Source organism: Carcharodon carcharias, chromosome 7 (genome assembly GCF_017639515.1).
Source record: "Carcharodon carcharias isolate sCarCar2 chromosome 7, sCarCar2.pri, whole genome shotgun sequence".
Lineage (NCBI taxonomy): Eukaryota > Metazoa > Chordata > Chondrichthyes > Lamniformes > Lamnidae > Carcharodon > Carcharodon carcharias.
Window position 1 is genome coordinate 53,962,700 of NC_054473.1, and position 18,599 is coordinate 53,981,298.

At 38.8% G+C, this 18,599-nt stretch overlaps 1 protein-coding gene across 1 annotated transcript; it reads left to right on the forward strand.

The window, feature by feature from the left end:
• Positions 1 to 4,894: 4,894 nt before the first annotated feature.
• LOC121279705 (PRA1 family protein 3-like) lies at positions 4,895 to 17,282 on the forward strand. Its single transcript, XM_041190948.1, has 3 exons — positions 4,895 to 5,183; positions 15,077 to 15,294; positions 16,058 to 17,282. The coding sequence occupies exons 1-3, from the start codon at positions 5,008 to 5,010 to the stop codon at positions 16,234 to 16,236; spliced, it is 573 nt and encodes a 190-aa protein (XP_041046882.1). The 5' UTR covers positions 4,895 to 5,007; the 3' UTR covers positions 16,237 to 17,282.
• Positions 17,283 to 18,599: the final 1,317 nt, after the last annotated feature.

The following is an 18,599-nucleotide window of genomic DNA, read 5'->3' on the forward strand; positions in this document are numbered from 1 at the left end:
ATTAACTGTGTTCCTCTCTGCAGATACTGCCAGACCTGCTGAGTTTTTCCAGGTATTTTTGTTTATGTTTGCAATATCTTTCTGACTGATAGACAGGTTCCGATGATAAAACAACTAAAAGTAAGTCAAATTAGTAGTAGCACTAAGGAGAGGGAGGATAGAGTATAGATGTGAGTGTTTAATGTTGCACTAGGCTTTTATGTCAAGTTCAATAACAGCAAATGCTATGCAAAGTTATTAGATGAACATGGCTAAAGAGGAGACCAATCAACCAGAGTCCCTTCTCAGATTCCTTTCCAAAAGCCCTAAATATATGGGCATTAGGTGAGGCAGGATCAGGCTACGTTGTGACCCTTGATCAAATTAGATACAGTCATAATTCTATGGGAGGGAAACTACTGGCTCATCTATCCTATCCTGGAACTCCCTCCCTAACAACACTGTGGGTGTGCCTACACCACAGGGACTGCAGCGGTTCAAGAAGGCAATAGGGAAGTCTTGTTAAAACAATACAAGGCACTAGTTAGACCACATCTAGAAAATGTGAACAATTTTGGTCCCCTTATATAAGGAAAGATATACTGGCATTGGAGGCAGTCCAGAGAAGGTTCACTAGATTGATCCTGGGTATGGAGGGATTTTCTTATGAGGAGAGGTTGAGTAGGTTGGGCCTGTACTCATTGGAGTCTAGAAGAATGAGAGGCAACCTTATTGAAACATATAAGATTCTTAGGGGGCATGACAGGGTAGATGCTGGGAGGTTGTTTTCCCTTGTAGGAGAATCTAGGACCAGAGGGCATAATCTCAGAGTAAGGGGGTGCCCATTTAAGATAGATGAGGAGGAATTTCTTCTTTCAGAGGGTAGTGAATCTGTGGAATTCTTTACCGCAAAGGGCTATAGAGGCTGGGTCGTAAAGTATATTCAAGGCTGAGATAGACAGATTTTTAATCAGTAAGGGAATCAAGGGTTATGGGGAAAAGGCAGGAAAGTGGAGTTGAGGATTATCAGATCGGCCATGATTTCATTGAATGGTGGAGCAGACTTGATGGGCCAAATGGCCTACTTCTGCTCCTACATCTTATGGTCTTAAGGTCACCACTTTCTCTAGGGCAATGAAAGAGGCCTAGCCAGCGACGCCCACTTTCCATAAATGAATTTTTAAAAGTCCTTTCAAATTTCCCATCAGGTCCAATGTTGCAAATTTATAATAGCTTTGTACCCTTTTACTAACAGGAATTCGTCAAGCCCTTTTTTGAAAATTATCTGCCACATTTCTTGGTTGGTAATCACGGTTTTATTGCCTTCTTACTAAAAACATTGTTCCTTTTTTTCATCTTAATCCTTATGTACGGCACTTTACAGAAGAACTTTCCTGGGTCTAAATTCCCTATACCCACGAAAATCTTAAAGATTCTTCATTCTTCTCAACTCCAGAATGAAGTCCCAGAGTAAACAAATTTTCCTCATAACTCAATTCTCTGAATTTAAGTATTTGTCTCATTGCCCTCATCTCGACTCCACTGAAAAGTTCTACGTTATTTCTGCAATGTAGAGACCAAAATTTAACACAGTAGTTCTTTCTAACTTTGGAATTAGAGATGCCATGAAAAATTGTGAGGTCAAAAGGCTGGTTGAGGACATGGTTGGTAAGTTTGATTGAAGTTAGGAATAGACACACTGCAGCAGAGAGGGCTTGAAATGTTTAGGTTTAAATTGAAAGCACTGAGGTTGTGGAATTGCTTGGGAGAAGAAAAGGGAGAACAAGCCAGTGTTCGGCTTAGAATTGTGACAAATAATGAAGATTTTGATTGAAAGGTGAGGAATGGAAACATGAAGAAGGAGAAAGTGCCAAAAAAATAGAGGACAGATCAAGGTGCTACTTGGCTGTTAGGACTGTGCCACCTTCATGATATTTTGGATGTGAAAACTGGTGGAATATATAGCCAGGTGCAGAGACTTCAGCAAGAGAGTAACAATCATTACTTGTAAGCCATGTTCCTGTTAGTGGCAGGCTTAGATTGTGAATGTTAAGCTCCTTGTTCATAAGGGAGAGGGACAATGTATGTTTATCTACCAGTGGGTAAGAGGGATTGGTAGCTGAAGACGTGAGGTGAATGGAGAGGAGATTAAAAAGATCAACCCCTAAGGAGCAAAAATGGTCTCCATGAGCTCCTCCCTTCACTTCGGGAATGCACCTGGACAATTGGCGAGGCCATGAACTGCTTCCTGAGGGAAATGTAAAAACGGTGAATGACTTAGCCAGGACTACTTTCATGTGCCTCGATCTAGCATTAACAATTCAGGAGAACAGGTTGCTTGCATGCCACGTGAGCTAGTTTAGAGTACATGTAAAAAAAAACTTACATTTATATAGCACCTTTCATGACCTCCGAGCATCCCAAAGCACTTTACAGCCAAATAAATACTATTTGAAGTGTAGTCACTGTTGTAATGTAGGAAACAGGGCAGCCAATTTAAAGTCCTACAAACGTAAATGTAGTAATAAGCAGATGGTTGAGGGAAATATATTGCCCTGGACATCAGGGAGCAGTCCCCTACTTTTCATGGGAAATAGAGTCATGGAATCTTTAACAACCACTTGAGAGGGCAGACAGTACCCTAGGTTAATATCTCATCTAGGACAAAGCAGCGTACCAGGTTGGCACCATATCCACTAAAATATTCACTCCTTCACCAATAGTGCATCTTGGCTTCTGTGTGTTTTAATCTACGAGATGCTCTGCAGCTAATAATGCTTCTGCAACAGCACCTCCCAAGCCCATGACTTCTACCGCCTAGGAGGACAAGACATAGCAGACACATCAGAACGTCACCACTTTGAACTTCTTTCATGTCGGAGTTCTCTTTCAAGTTGCACAGCACCCTGACTTGGAAATATATCATCATTCCTTCATTCTGTCACTGGGTCAAAATCCTGGAACTCCCTACCTAACAGCACTGTTGGTGTACCTCCAGCACACAGATTGCAGCAGTTGAAGAAGCCAACTCACCACCAACTTTGAAGGGCAGTTAGGAATGAGCATTAAATGCTGACCTTGAGCAATGCCCACTGTTCATTAATGAATTTTTAAAAATAATTTAAAAAAATTCTTCAGTCTATGATTCAACATGAATGAACACTTGATTACACCAGTGTATGTGTTAGAAAATTCACATTGTCTTATACTGCAATGCAAGGAACATATATACTTGGATCTATGATGTTAAATGCGTACATTTTGGAATATATTCAAAATTTACCACCAAACCAGGTTTTAATTTTGACTAACTATACATTAATGCTGACCTGGAAATAATAATTTAAAAAAAATGTACTTCAAAAGCTTATTTGATATTACAGCAACAATAGTTAAATGGAATACTTCGAAGTAAAACCGAGCAAAAGGCTTATATTTACACAACATAGCTTTTGCTATGTATCTGTTAGGACTAAGTAAAATTATTAATGAATGATGATACATCTCCATGTTTAAATAGTATAAAAGATAACTAAAATCCTTCCAGGATTTTATCCAGTGACAGAATGAAGGAATGATGATACTATGCACAATCAAATTTTTTTTGTAATTGTAGTCGAAGTGATATTGCATTATTTTGTTTCATTCTTTGTTCTTTAGTGAGTGTCTGGATTTCGCTGCCAGAGGAGGTGGTGGAAGCAGGTACGATAGTGGTGTTTAAGAGGCATCTTGACAAATACATGAATAGGATGGGAATAGAGAGATACGGACCCCGGAAGTGCAAATGTTTTAGTTGACGGGCAATATGATCGGCGCAGGCTTGGAGGGCCGAAGGGCCTGTTCCTGTGCTGTACTTTTCTTTGTTCTTCTTCCTTGGTCTGATTGGTAACTATCACCAGTTAGAGTGTGCTGGAGGGCAACTGCAGAAAGTTAAATGAGTGGTTCTCAAAGATTTTGGTTGAACAACTCCATTTCAAATGGATTAGCAATTATAGATCTCGTCATCTGAATGAAAGTGCAGTATGTAAATAGTGTTTTAATAACACTTCCAAGAAAACAGGTATCAGTGTGCCTGCTTCTCACTGTAGAGTTTGTCTATCCTTGGTGTGATATATGACAATGACATCCATAAATCATTCTCCACCTCCAGATGAGTGAGACCTGTACTTTGTCTTCCTGACTTTAAGGAAAATGGAGCCTTGGGCAAACTTGTATTTTGGTGATTTTTTTTATGTTTAAGAATATAGTACCTAGATATTTTAAAACCCTCTTTCTCTTGAACAAAGCTGAACTCACCTGGTGCCCACTGCAACCTTGGTAACTGGGTCTCCCTGCCAGTCTTTGTGGTGTTCTCAGTGCTCCTCCTTGTATGGTCCCCTCCTCGTTGAGACAACTAGCATACTCGGTTGCACATTTGGCAGCCGCACTCGGCTCCTGCTTCCTGGCTTGCACCAAGCCCACCTCCAGCTGTTTTACTCCTGACCACAGCAGCCTTATCCACCTGTTAGGCCAACCATTGCTCAATAAGCATTTTCACATTATTTTGTGGACTCCTGTAATATCTCTGTAGATCCCCAGGGGTCCATGGACCCCAGTTTGAGATCCACTGCAGTAGACTTTGTGATTGGTGGACACGAGGGGGTCTGGGGCATATACTTGAAATATTATTATATTTAAGTTTATAATTCCCCTTTTAAACGGTTTGTTCTTTATTAGTCCTGCCTCTTAAGAGGAAATCCCGGGAAACTCAGTGTCTCCTTACTGGGGTATTAGAGTTGAGTAGCTGTATATTTACATCATGATCCCCCAGTAAAGCATTAGCTTGCGGATCACACTGGGTTACTTTGAACCTGCCACATGATCTCCGAGTAAAGCAGCAGCCTGCGGATCACGCTGTCCCTTAAGTCCGAACCCTTCCTATATCTCCGAGTGAGGCTCCGGCTCATTCTCTCTCGTTCGGGTGGAGCCGAGTGACGCCTCTTTAAGCGCCGCTGCTGTTGCCTGTCCTCAGTGCGGCAGCTAGCTACCATGGAAGTGCAATTCGCTCCTTTAAGACCCTGGGATGATTTTATTTTGGGTTCGGCTCGCTTTGCCCAGCCGGATTTTCGAGATTTGGTGAAATGGAACAATCGAGTGATCAGCAACCTGCTGTACTACCAGAGTAACTACTTGGCCATGGCTGTCTGCATCTTTGTAGTGATCGGGTAAAGGAGCTTTCTGCCTGGGCCCGCAGCCTTCTCGTTTTTTCGAAGTTGTAAAGGGGATATGTATATTGGAGTAGCTGGGCTGTTTCTTCTACATTAATGCACGCTTGTTTGCTTGAAATAATTCAGCAAGGTGCTCTTAGAAATCGATACAGTCGCATTTCTTTAATATTACAATGGTTTATACGACAATTTTATAATGCTTGTCTCAGCAAGTTTTAGTATTTAGATGCGAGAGACTGTCAAACCCAGTTGTACCGATTTATACTATATTGGTTTAATTTTATTTCGTGTAGTGGCTTGGTGCCCCTGAGTTGGTTAGTGGATTAGTTTAGACCCTTCCTTATCTTGTGTCAGTGTCAATCCTGAAAATAATTCAGTGGCAAACAATGAGTGGATTTTGTTTCGAAGATCTTAAATTCAGGTGACCAATGTATTTATTTTATCTTCGTTTCCGAGGCTGTAGACCCTGGGTTGTAAGTCTATGGACATAGACAAATGGGGCACAACAAATTTGCTCTGACCCAGTATTTCAGTGGGAAAGAAGGGTAACGTTTGTATGGTTTGCTGGCTTCTTTTCACCCTCCTTGTGTAGGTTCTGTTTCAGACAGCCCATGGAAATGTGCATCTGGGGAATGTTTAATTGAAATACTGTAAAATAGGATTTAATCCTATTTCTGCCCCATCCCATAACATTTTACTCTGATTTAGCTTGAGATTGGGGTTGAGTACATTAAAATGAAATGTAGACTTTTCTTTCTCTTGTTTAAAAATAGTTTTGAAGTTGAGTTAACCTATTGGGGTTGCAATAATTGGTAATTGTACAAGTTTTAAGTCAATTCCTTATCTAAGCACTTGTTCAAAATACCATGGAATGGTACTCTACCTGTGTCTTACCTCCCCAAGTCTTATTCCCTTATCACCCTATGCTCACTGGTCCGTTTCCTGGTCAAACAAGGATTGACTTAAAATTCTCATCCTTATTTTCAAATTCCTTAATGACTTATTCTTGTCTCTATAATCTGCTCTTGAGATATCTACCCTTCTGATTCTGGTCCCTTAGCATCCCTGATTCTAGTTGCTCCAACATTGGTGGCCATACTTTTAGTTGCCTAGGTCCAAAGCTCTGGAATACTTTTCCTAATCTTTCTGTCTCTCTACCTTCCTTTCACCTTTTAAGGTGATCCTTAAAATCTACCTCTTTGATCAAGCCCTTTGTAGCTTAGTGCCATATTTTTTTATTATGCTCCTGTGAAGCATCTTAGGTACTTGCATAGATATAAGTTCTGCACATTTTTATTGGATCATTGTGTAAAAAATATCCAAATGTTTTGATCAAACAATAGTGATGTTTAGTTTTCATTTAAACTGTGTACAAAATGTATTAGCAGAGAGTAACTCTTTGTGCAAGGTACTGAAAGCATTCTTGTTTGAAATTATTCAGTGGCCACTTAAAATCATTTCACGTAATTGGATATTTTATCACATTATAGGTTAAATAGTCCATTAAACCAGGCTGTGTCAGTTATTTGTAATATTGGTTCCAATCTAAATTACTGCATTACTGATTATTCCAGATTCTGCTGTTATATTGCATTCTGCTTGATGCCTATTGATTTTTTTTTCTCTAAGATTCTGGGTACTTAGGCCAAATAAAACCATTACCAAAGGCAGAAGTGGAGCTCTTTTTTAAAGAGCTGGAAATTTGCTCCCTTTCTGTGAAAGCACTAGCTGGCCGCCCTTCAGTACCAACCCATGAGGAAATGTTTCATGTGGTCCTAGATGGGAAACATATTAAGTGGATGAGTGTTTTGCAACAAAGCACAATCCTATTCTCACCTGATGGTCATGTGGACTTGTGTAACAGGAGTTAAAAGATAAAAATCAGGATTGGTAACCTGGATGCTTTTATTTATCATTAATCTAAGGCTAATTGAACCAATTGTTCCATCTTTTATTGCTGTCCCAGCTGAGGCCAATGGCCAATGAGATTAGCTAACTCAGCACATTCTTAAATATTGAATCTGCAACTTCACTGCTTTGTGTGGAGTTCCCAATCAAATCAGTTGCCACTTGATCTAATGAAGGACCATAATCTTTTTTGGCAGTCTACACAGGTGGTGTGGCCCATAACACACACCATGAATTAATTCCACCTGCTCCCTTGGGTGAAATGCAACTATTTTAGATATAATGATTAGAAACACCCTTGCGTCAATATACAAAGCTAGAATACCAACAGATCAAATTCAAATGTTTGAAATTAAATGGCCAAAATACTTGGAATTTAGTTATGCCAGAACTGTAATTGCTTGTGTTGCTGGACACAACATAAATACACCTAATATGACCTAGAACTTCCTGTTAAGACCAGTATATGTAAGTGAAATATAACAGTTATGTAGAACAATTATTATTCAAAAGAAGAAAGAACTAAAGTTAATTGAGCTTATGGTAGACCAATCCACTGGGGTTTGATGCTTCTGTTGGGATCATCAGTTGTAAATCTAGAGACAAAATGGCTGAGAGTTGGACTATAATTTTTCAAAAATCTTTGGAAAGCAAAATCACAGAGGTCACAAGAGTGGCAAACATGATGACTATCTTTACAAATGGAGACTGGGGTAAACCAGGAAATCATGAGCCAGTTCTTGCTTCAATTGTTGAGCTACCAGAATCTGTAAAATATGGGATGAAGTTGCTTAGTATGTGGAGTTGATATGTCTTTCTCAAAGATGGTTGTGCTTGACCACAATTAAGTAATTCTTTGAAGAAGTGAGAGATGAGGGAAATGCAGTAGATGGCAGTTAAATGGATTTTTTTTAAAAAAGGGACCACCTGGGAGACCTTTTACAAAGCACATGGTATTAAGGGGAACATGGTGCCATCTGTAGATGGCAAAAAACTGCCCTCACTACATCTAAACTATGTGGGACTGCTCTTATTTACTATTACTGTTATTTCTAGTGTTTTTTTACTATTTGTTAGTCTGGACTTGGGGATTAATACATTAAACTCTGAAAATGTAATACATTTTGAAAGTAAGTACACCTTGAATTGTGTATCTCTTTTAAATGGAGTAGAGGAGGAGTGGAACCTCTATGCAGAAGTTGATCAGGAGCCTGGCAGCGAAAATAGAATATGGCTGTAAAATAAGGAAATTGAATCCTTGGTTTTGTGTCTAGATGTTTAAAAATCAAAGTGCAGGGGGGAAGAGTGGGGAGGTGATAGGGGTGTGATAATATTGAACCTGTACAAAACTGCATCTGGCCACAGTTGGGAGTTATGTATAAAATCCTAGGCATTATACCATAAGGAAATAAAAATAAGAAAACCATGTGGTATAGATTCACTGGGATATTATCAGGGATGAAGTTAGTTATGAAGGCAGATATGAAAAGTTGAGACTTTTAAACTCGACCCAAAGATCAAGGGATTCGATGACATGTTGGGAGGTCTTCAGAATTATGGTAGATTGGTTACTGACTCTCATACCAGTGGCAATAAGGGCTACAAATTTAAGTCAATTGTAAAAAGAATAAAAGAAGGAAAAGTTAGAATTTTTTAGGGTATTGATACTGTAAAATAACCTACCATAAACTGTTATTGAAGCAGACTCCATAAATCTTTTTGAAGAGTTAAATGCTAGTTTGAAGAAGAATATCAAATGTTATGTGGAACCAGAAGGGGAGAGGATTTGGACTAGGCGGCTTGTGGAGAAGGACACTGGTGCAGACATAATTGAAATGGGCCATTTGACTAGGTTGTAACATTCTATGCTTTTACTTTGAAGCATTGGGCTTAGACAATTTCTGCTTCAATCATAATATATTTTTGATATTACTCTGTGCACTGCAGGACTTTTAATGTATGTAGTCTGGTCACATTTTTACAACTTCAGCCCAATGACCTTGTTAAATGTTTTAGATGTAATAGGTATTGCTTGCTTGGTTGACATGGAACTGAAAAGGTTTAAGTAATTTCATGTTGTAGAAAAGGAGGAAGAGTGCATGGCAGAGAGTCAAAATATGGGCAAATCAAATGCATTTTCTACATTGTCATAATTTGCCCTAATATTGTAGAGATATCAGGCACACTTCTGCTTCAGACTTTTCAGTCTTTTGAGTTCATTGGATCATTGGAGGTTTATCTTGTGATTACCTGATGTAGCAATCAGGACCTTTTTTTTACTACAGCTATGAAGCAAGATATATAGGAAGATGTTTTTGCAATCTGTTGCGCATTGGAGAAGGTAGAGCCATCAGTCTTGGCTTCAATTTCTCATTTCAAAACATTGGTTCGCTTAGTACTACAAACTCTTCACGATGTGGTGAAGGCTGTTGTTGATGGGTATGTTTATATTGCATCATGAGGATCCATTCCCATGGACATCCAGGAAGCCAAATGATGTCCGTCATTGCAAGAGGCTTTGATTACAGGAATAAAGATGTCTTGCTGCAGTTGTATAGAGACCTCACCTGGATTCTTGTGTACAGTTTTGGTCCCCTTATCTTAAGGAGAGATACACTTGCCATAGAAGGAGTACAACGGAGGTTCACTGGATTAACCCCTGGGATGGTGATGGTGTCTTATTAGGAGAGTGAGGAGACTGGGCCTGTATTCCCTAAAGCTTTGAAGAATGAAGGGTGACCTCATTGAAACTTACAAAATTCTCACAGGATGTGACAGGGTGGGTGTTGATAAGATGTTTCCCCTGGCTGGTGAGTCTAAAACTAGAGGACATAATCTCAAGATGAGGGGTAGGCCATTTAAGACTGAGATGAGGTTGAATTTCCCCAGAGGGTGAGGAATCTTTTGAATTCTGTACTCCAGAAGGCTGTGGAAGCTTAATCATTGAGCATGTTCAAAACAGAAATTGAGAGATTTCTGGAGACTAATAACATCAAGGGGTATGGAGGTAGCATAGGAAAGTAGTGTTTGAGGTAGATGATCAATCATGATCTAATTGAATGGTGGAGCAGGCTCAATGGGTTGAATGGCCTACTGTTGTTCCTATGTTCCTATCCCCTGAATTCAAAATGAGCTGTGGTGATGAGATGGCAGCCAGAAGGTGAGAAATTTTGTTTTGGCATGGCTATTACACTCCCCACCCTGTATCTAGTTCCAATAACTTCACTAGAATTGAATATCAGCTGGGGTGTGTAACAAGTGCTGATGCAATACCATGAAAGTTGAACTTCTACCTCAATCCCCTGCGTGTTCACTATTCCTCAGTAAATGGAAGCATCCATTGTAAAACTTCACTGTGAATATTAACAGTGATTTACTGCTAGGAGCTGGATTTTTGAGTAGTATTCCATGAATTACTGAACCCAGAAGTTGTCTTGGCCAGTGTTCTTTTGACTATCAATAACTCATGATATTTCCTTGAAGTATTTGTATTTCCAGTGCAGTTTTAACATGGTTTTAAAAAATGTTATGGTGCTTACCAAATACTGTGCAAATAACTTTCTCATAAAGGCCCATGAGCTAGTCATAAAATGGAAACTCTGATATTTTAACTACATATGGGTTGTGTAATATTACAGCCTGGAAACATGGAGCTGACTTTTCTAAATATGTTATGATTAATAAGAATAATTGTAACGCTGCAGCAAACTAGGCATGTAGGCACTCCTCTTTCCAGTGATTTAATAGCAGAAGATAGATGATGAGTTCAGTGCTATGGAATGACAGGTGCTGGCAGTATTTAGATAAGCTGTCAATAGGCTGTTTGCCTCAAATGGGAAGAGGGGTGTAAGCATTTTCAATAGATTAGTTCATGTTCCCTTTCCCTACTATACCCAGTTACGCATGGCATGTGAGAGAACTGTTTTTTCCCAAAGAAAGGGCTAAAATACTCAGTTTAGATGCATATTGATTCATTTTTTTGTAATGGGCTGATACTGTGACAACAATGGCTTGAGGGGATGTAATGAGGAATTGTGGCCTGGGGATTTCTTTGCATTTGTGCCCAAAGATATGCGATAAATGGATGCAAGCCAATTATGTGTTTTAAAAGATCATGGTATATGTGTGTCTTATCCACGTAACTACAATATGCCCATGTCTCCTCTTACCTTATGGCCCTCCATCAAATCCTCTGCCCACAAAACTGACCACTCACCCGACTCTCAAATGAATATCCTCCAACCACCTTTTGTTTGAAGATGGTGAGGGGATTGGGGGGCAGGAGGGATGGAATGTGCTCTGGGTACTTTGCAGCCAAATTTTCAGGTGTAGCAGGAAAGAAAATATTCCAGTATTGCAATTGTCTTTTTAAAAAATCCTCACTAGACCTCTGTATTTTCTGATTCTTTTTAATTTTTATGGAATAAGTGCAAGTCATCTTATAAAAGAAATTGCCTCCCTAATTAGAGGGTTTAAAACATTGCATAACCAAAACAAAACTTGCTGGAAAAACTCAGCAGGTCTGACAGCATCTAGCATCTGTCGAGAGAAAGAGAGTTAATGTTTCGAGTCCAGATGACTCCTCTTCAGTTTGTTGTTTCAGGTTTCCAGCATCGGCAGTATTTTGCTTTTATCTTAAACATTGCATGATTGGGTTAATGAGTTGAAAGTTTGTCATGGTTAATGATATGCATGGTGCAATTTTCTTGGGCCCTAATCACTAATTTTTGTCCATTTTTAAGTTTGGACACATTCTGAAGAAATATTGAGGATTTGGCTGTAAATTGACATTCGCAAAATGGACGGGATGTTGGATGCATTTTGAGCCCAACTTATGGGTTGTGCATATAGATTTGGCTTATTGTCATCCCTCATTTTAATTTGTATCATGTACCAAGAAAATGTGGTAACATAACTTTGTATGCAACTGTTATAATCTGTCATAAATTGTTCTAAGTACAATGTTCTTCACCTTTGTTTCCTCCTTCTGTAGTTCTTTCTTTCCCTTTTATTACTGTGCTGTTGTAGTACCTGATTCTGATGTGGGACCCTTCTGCACTAACCCCCAATGATGCAGTTTAGCATAGCACCACCTTGTGGTTGAAGTATGCAGCTGCGCAACATTTGAAATGCAGAGATGATTTACAGAGGATTTATAAGGATCATGCAGTTGCCCAGCACTCTTTTGTAAGGAGCACACCTCTGGATTCCTCATCCATTAATTTTAATCTGGTCTACAAATTCTTATACAGAGAACTGACTTACAGCAAAAATGTGCAAAAGCTTTACCTTGTAATGGCAAAATAGTGTTTGTGTCTTCAAGATGCTGAAAGTAACATTTTGATTTTTTTCTGTAGACCAGAAAAGGTGTGTTGTCCTTCATGACTTGTCTTCCCAAGTGTAATTGGGGAAAGAATGGAAAGAGAATTGGTATCAAGTCACTCCATATGGCTTGTATTAATCAAGCACCTTGGGTGTTGGAAAACATCTGATATTTCATGGAAGTGTTTTTTCTTTTTGGAAGCCAATGTCAAAAAGGAGAGGAGATTAAAAACTTGGTGAAAGAGTTGTTTTAAGGAGCCTTTTAAATAGAAGAGGTAGAAAGATTTACGGAGGGACCTCAAGGCATAGAATCTAGACTGAAATTCACCAGCCTCCATGATTTAATTAAGCATTTGAGCACATAAATGGGGATAGCTGGGACACTGAGTGAGAGGAGAGCTGAACAAAGTCAATAAACTCAGTAAAGAAAACCTCTGTCTTGGTTTTGACTTCACCAGCCTCTTGGATTCTATCAACACCAATGACGACACTTTTTCTTAAATGTTTAGCTTGTGTTGGGGGCAGAATTGCGGCTCATTTCAAGATTTGTTGATCAAGCTGTCTCTCTGCAAGGGCAGTGAAGGGGTTGGAAAGGATGATGATAGGTTAAGAGTTTGATATCATCAGTGTACATATGAAAACCGATGCTCAACTTTCACTCAGTTCTTGGGAACATGTTCTTTATGGACCTTCAGAGGCAGTCCTTGCCTGCTGCTTATTTCACCAAATTTTGCAGATCAGGCAACAATTTCTTGGCTCTGAAGTAAAATGGGAGTGAGACCATTTCTGTTCAGAATACAAGTTAACCTCTGTTTACTTAACTCCCTAGAAATTTTGATGGAGGTGCTTACATATGAGCAGTGTGTAGATCAACACTATTTCATTAAAGCAGCAATATCATGTATTTGCTAGCACTGGTTTAATTAGCAGTCAAACAATTGGCAATTAGGTATTATTTCAGTTGTTAAGAGTTCTGCAACTAAAAGGCAAAAAAATGATGGGAATTAGCCCTTTGTGATTATTTTAAGGTTCTGTGCACATGGGTGCTGTGAAACTTTGTCCAAAACAAAAGATCACCAAGCAGTCAGGAACCCAGGTAAGTTGTGAAGACCATTAAAAGCAGGAAGGGAGAATTTACAATTTGCTGAAACAGTGACAAAGAACAGTTGGGCTTCAACTCAAACCAGATTCACACCACAGTCAGTTTCTAGGTTCAATGAGCTATTATTGCTATGGACCAACAATCTAAAAATTCTGTACTTTTCATCCCCACAAGCTTGCCTCTTTCACATTCTCTTCTGTTTGAGTTAGTGATTAACTATAAGATATAAAAACATAAAACTGCAGATGCTGGAAATCCAAAACAAAAACAGAATTACCTGGGAAAACTCAGCAGGTCTGGCAGCATCGGCGGAGAAGAAAAGAGTTGACGTTTCGAGTCCTCATGACCCTTCAGCAGAACTTCTGAAGGGTCATGAGGACTCGAAACGTCAACTCTTTTCTTCGCCGATGCTGCCAGATCTGCTGAGTTTTTCCAGGTAATTCAGTTTTGTTTTGTGTAATGATTAACTATGTTTGTCAAATGGGGGAGCAATCTGATATTTTCCCATAGGACAAAGAGGAGGGAAAATTTCCCACTGAGCAGAGTAATCTGGCCATGCCCCTAACTTTGTTATACACAATCTAGGGAGAAAAAGTAAAATTTAGCTTTAAAGTAAACAGGTAGTCTAATTTTAAATCATTAAATCCTCCTAACTTACTTCACTGCTATTCTCTATAGGTACAAGCAGCTCTCTGTCTTGCCTGAGCACAGGCAGTGAGTCGGCTATTTATGTGCATGCTGGGTAAAGGAGAAATGATGCAGTGGTGTTTGATGTACTCAAAAATAATCAGATGAGTCTGCGGGAGAGGAGGCTGGTTTATTCTGAATGTTGAAATGTGTGTGCATAAAAATTTATTTCTGGATGTTGCTTGGCCATGTTGTCATTATTAGCAGCTGGTCTATGCACCTGACTCTGGTCAACATAACCCAGCAGGCCACATGGATGAATGCGGAACATTTAACTGCAAAGTTGTGAATTTGAATCCCTGTGCTGCCTAATATTTGCTGCCTTGAGTGACTCATCATATTACTGTTGGATGGATCATTTAGGAGAAAAACATCCCTTGTAGCTTATTCGTGCAAATGTTTTGTAGCTGTGGAACATGTGATTTAATGAAGTAATCTTCAATTGAAGCTTCTTGTAATCTTAGAAAGAGAGGGACTTTATGTTGCATTTGTCAGCTGGTGTGTAATTTATACCGAAGCCATTATCTTTCCTCCAAGCTCCCTTTTTAATTACATCGGTTTCCTTTTTCCCCTCTTTCCCCCCCCATCCTGCTCTGACCAAAGCATTGTTGCTTGAAACAGGACAAGGAGAACTTGTTTAGAATTTTAAAAATAAGTGGAGAGTTACTTCTGAACTGTAGATATCCACCAAATATTCGAATATACCCAATTCAGTTCATCTCTTGATTTGAAACATTTGCTTTTACAAGGAGCATTCTTGCTTTCTTGTTGAACTTTCCTGGGTAGCATAGGTTTCCAGTGTAAAATTGAACTTTGAAATGCTGTTAATCTACCTTACTGATTCATTTAACTTTTTTTCTTTTGTTGACAGGTTTATGAGTCCCTTGGAGATCATCCTAGGTGGAGCAGTGGTAGTACTGATATTCATGTGTTCCATGTGGGCTTCTGAAAATAAGGCAGCTATCGGTCATTTCAAGCGTCGGTACCCAACTACGTTTGTCTTGACCATCTTGCTGATGAGCTACTTTTTCATTTCCATCGTTGGTGGAGTGATGGTTTTCTTGTTTGGAATCACTTTACCGTTACTTTGTAAGTAATGCCTTCATCAAATGTTTAAATGATTAAACCCAGGCCAAAACTCATCAGTATGCAAAAAATAGACCGGAGACCCAGTATGTTTTTGTAAATGCACTGCTCATTGTGAACCAGGAAGATATTGCTTCATGCTCAGTGCTGAGTTAGCTGACCTCAAGTTTCAGCAGGAATGTTGCTGCTAAAATTAGCCAGGGTTCCTGCTTCTGATTGCTGTCTATTAATTAATGTGGAAAGGGCATTGTTCCAGATCTTGAATGAGGAAAGGATGTAGGGCTCAAATGACTTTTTTTGTTTCCTTTTCCTCCCTTCTACAGCCAAATGGCTTAGAGGGTAAATATAGCAGGAGAAAGAAGAAAAAGTAGTATTTCTAAAATTGGATGGGTTTGTCAGAAAACAAATAAATGTAACATTTCACCATGTCTGTCCTTGGTCCATTTTAGTGACATACAGTATTATGATGTGGGAATTAGAATATTGGTGTTTCAGTATGAATCCCTTTAGAAAACTAAATCTGGAAATGTGAAGAATCTGTTTTCATATGCCTGGAGATCCAATAGAAATGAGAAATGGCTTTATTTAATCTTAACAGCTATAATATTTAGGATGGAACCCAATATGCAGCAGGTAGCAACCAGGTTGCTCTCTAGAAATCAGTAGGTTCACCCTTTGCCTGGGTTTAATGTGTAAAGCATTTTTATATAAGCCAGAAACTAATTTAAATTGTGGATTCCAGTTTAACCTTAAACGTCTATTTCAGTGATGTTCATACATGCTTCCCTGCGGCTTCGTAACTTGAAGAACAAGATTGAAAACAAAATGGAAGAGGTCGGACTGAAGAAAAGCCCCATGGGTATCTTTCTGAATGCACTTGGTCAGGAACAGGAACATTTCTCTAAATTTGCAGATATGTTGGCAGCTCAAAACAAAGACAAATGAGTAACTTATTCATTTTGCACCTTAATTTGGTATATGTTGTGCAGTATTCCTGGAATAATATTTTGCGATCCACAACCTGATAGTGATATTCCATTGACAAGTATTCCAAAGTACAAGTGGATGGTGGTGTTTTTTTTGTTTGCAGAGTAAAATGTATTGTAGAAAATGAACTGCTTGATATTGTGCCAGGCTGTACTTTTTTTGGCTTTATGTATTTTGAAGAAGTTTTGTTAATTAGTTGCTAGCTAACAGCCAACATTATAATCATTTACCTGGATGATGTGTATACTTGTGCACTTTTTTGTTGTAGTATTGAACTTAATTCTGTTAATTGGTTAAGCTCCTGTTTTAGGGTTTAAGGATGAAATCTTAAAATACATTTTGATTCATAGGTATGTAAGAATCAGAATACATAGATCTGAATCTATGGTGTTATATGAAAGCACGTGTGATATCTTCACAATCTTGGTTTCCAAACTGTTTCAAATGTACAAAATTTCACACCCTTTTGTTCAGTGTGATGTTGCCCACGGATATGAATGAAATACTTTTTGTATTGCTTTTTGACTATAGGTATATGGGGAAATAATATGACCAATTTATCTTTAATGTGCATTCACTTGATTTTTGAGGACACCCAGGTGAATAGGGATTAACGTGTGAAATTGGGCTTGAAAGGCTCAGTGAAATGAGGAAAACATCAGCTCTTACATTCTTAGCAAACCATTAACTGTAATAGCAGAAATCATTTGCAAAACTGGGTAAATCCTACATTAGAAAAAGCAGAAGCCACACCACCAGGTAGAATGTTAAGCACATGCCACCTCAACATCCATTTCAGTTCTTACCCTATCTAATAGGCCAGGAAAAGTGAGTTTAAAATCGTGCCCTTGGGGTTTTTGGCTCATTTATTAATAAAAATATTGCAATACAATTTTAAAACAGCTGCGAGGATGCTTGACAGACAATTGTATATGATATTTAACTGTTTGCAAGGCCAAAGATATGCAACATCTCATGCATGCAATAAAGGCTACTTTAAATTGTTTCTGTGCACTTGAAAGATTTTTTTAATTAAAAACGTTCACAGCAATTTTGTTCACAGCCAATTGGAGCTGTGTACAGGTATCTCAGTGCCTTCTAAGTCCCTCCTTTTTAAGATGATCCTTGAAACCTGATTGTTGACCAAGCTTTTGGTCACCTGTCCTAATTTCATTGCAGCTCAGTGTCAGATTTTGTATGCTAATGCTCCTGTGTAGACGTTTTACTATGTAAATGGTGCAATATAAATGCAAGTTGGTAGCCGGAGTGACATCAATGAGCATATTATGCAGGGACTGCTTGGGAACATTTCTCACAGCTCAGTGAAGGATCCATTCGGCCTAGCAAAATTTAAATGGCACTCGTAACCATGGGGAGCAAGTACTCCATTTGTGAATTTACATATTTGTCAGATAGTGGAATCACTGTTACTAACTGAGCATATACTTAGTAAATTTCAAGGCAGCTCTTATTTGCTTTCAGGCTTAGTCTGTTAAGTTTGATTTTTCAGTTGGCCAAAGATTTATTTCGGGTAGGAGCAGATTAGCTAGGGTGTTAACCCTGACAGCTTTGGTGTACGGATTTGCGTTTTATCATGTCATCCTTTGCATCTTTAGCAATTTGAATTTGAAACTTCTAAGCTGTAAGGCTTTACACTACTGGAGGTGTACTTGCCCATTACCCATTAGGGTTAAAGCCCAAATTGTCCGCCTTGGTTCAACATGAACCATGTCACTCTTGAATCGATTGTTGTGGTTCAAGTCCCATGCTAGAGACTTGCACGTGTAATCCAAGCAGATATTTCAGTGCAGCACCCCCTCTACTGCACTACTGGAGCTATTGTCTTTCAAATGAGATGTTAAACTGAGTCCACGTCTGCCCAAAGGATAGGCATAAAAGATGAAAATGATATTAACTTGAAGAATAGCGAAAACCTCCCTTGTATCCTAGCCAATATTGATCCCTCGATTAACATATTTGGGTTGTTAAATATAAAAATTCTGATTATTCTCATTGGTTGTGGGACCTTGTGCATAATTTGGCTGTCCTTTTTCCTATTTTTACATCAGTGACTCCATCTCAAAAGTACTTATTAGGCTGTAAAGCACTTTAGAACAGTGAAGGGCACTATATTAATGTAAGTTTTTTTTTCTTTGAAAAATGTTACCTAAGCACTTGGCTAAAAGAATACGTGACACCATATAAACAGATTTGCATTATATTCCTGTCATGTTGACCCCAACTCACTTATGTATTTGCAGATATGCTCAATCATTGGATTTAAATCTTGTCACAGTTTTTCACTCCATATCTCCCAAACA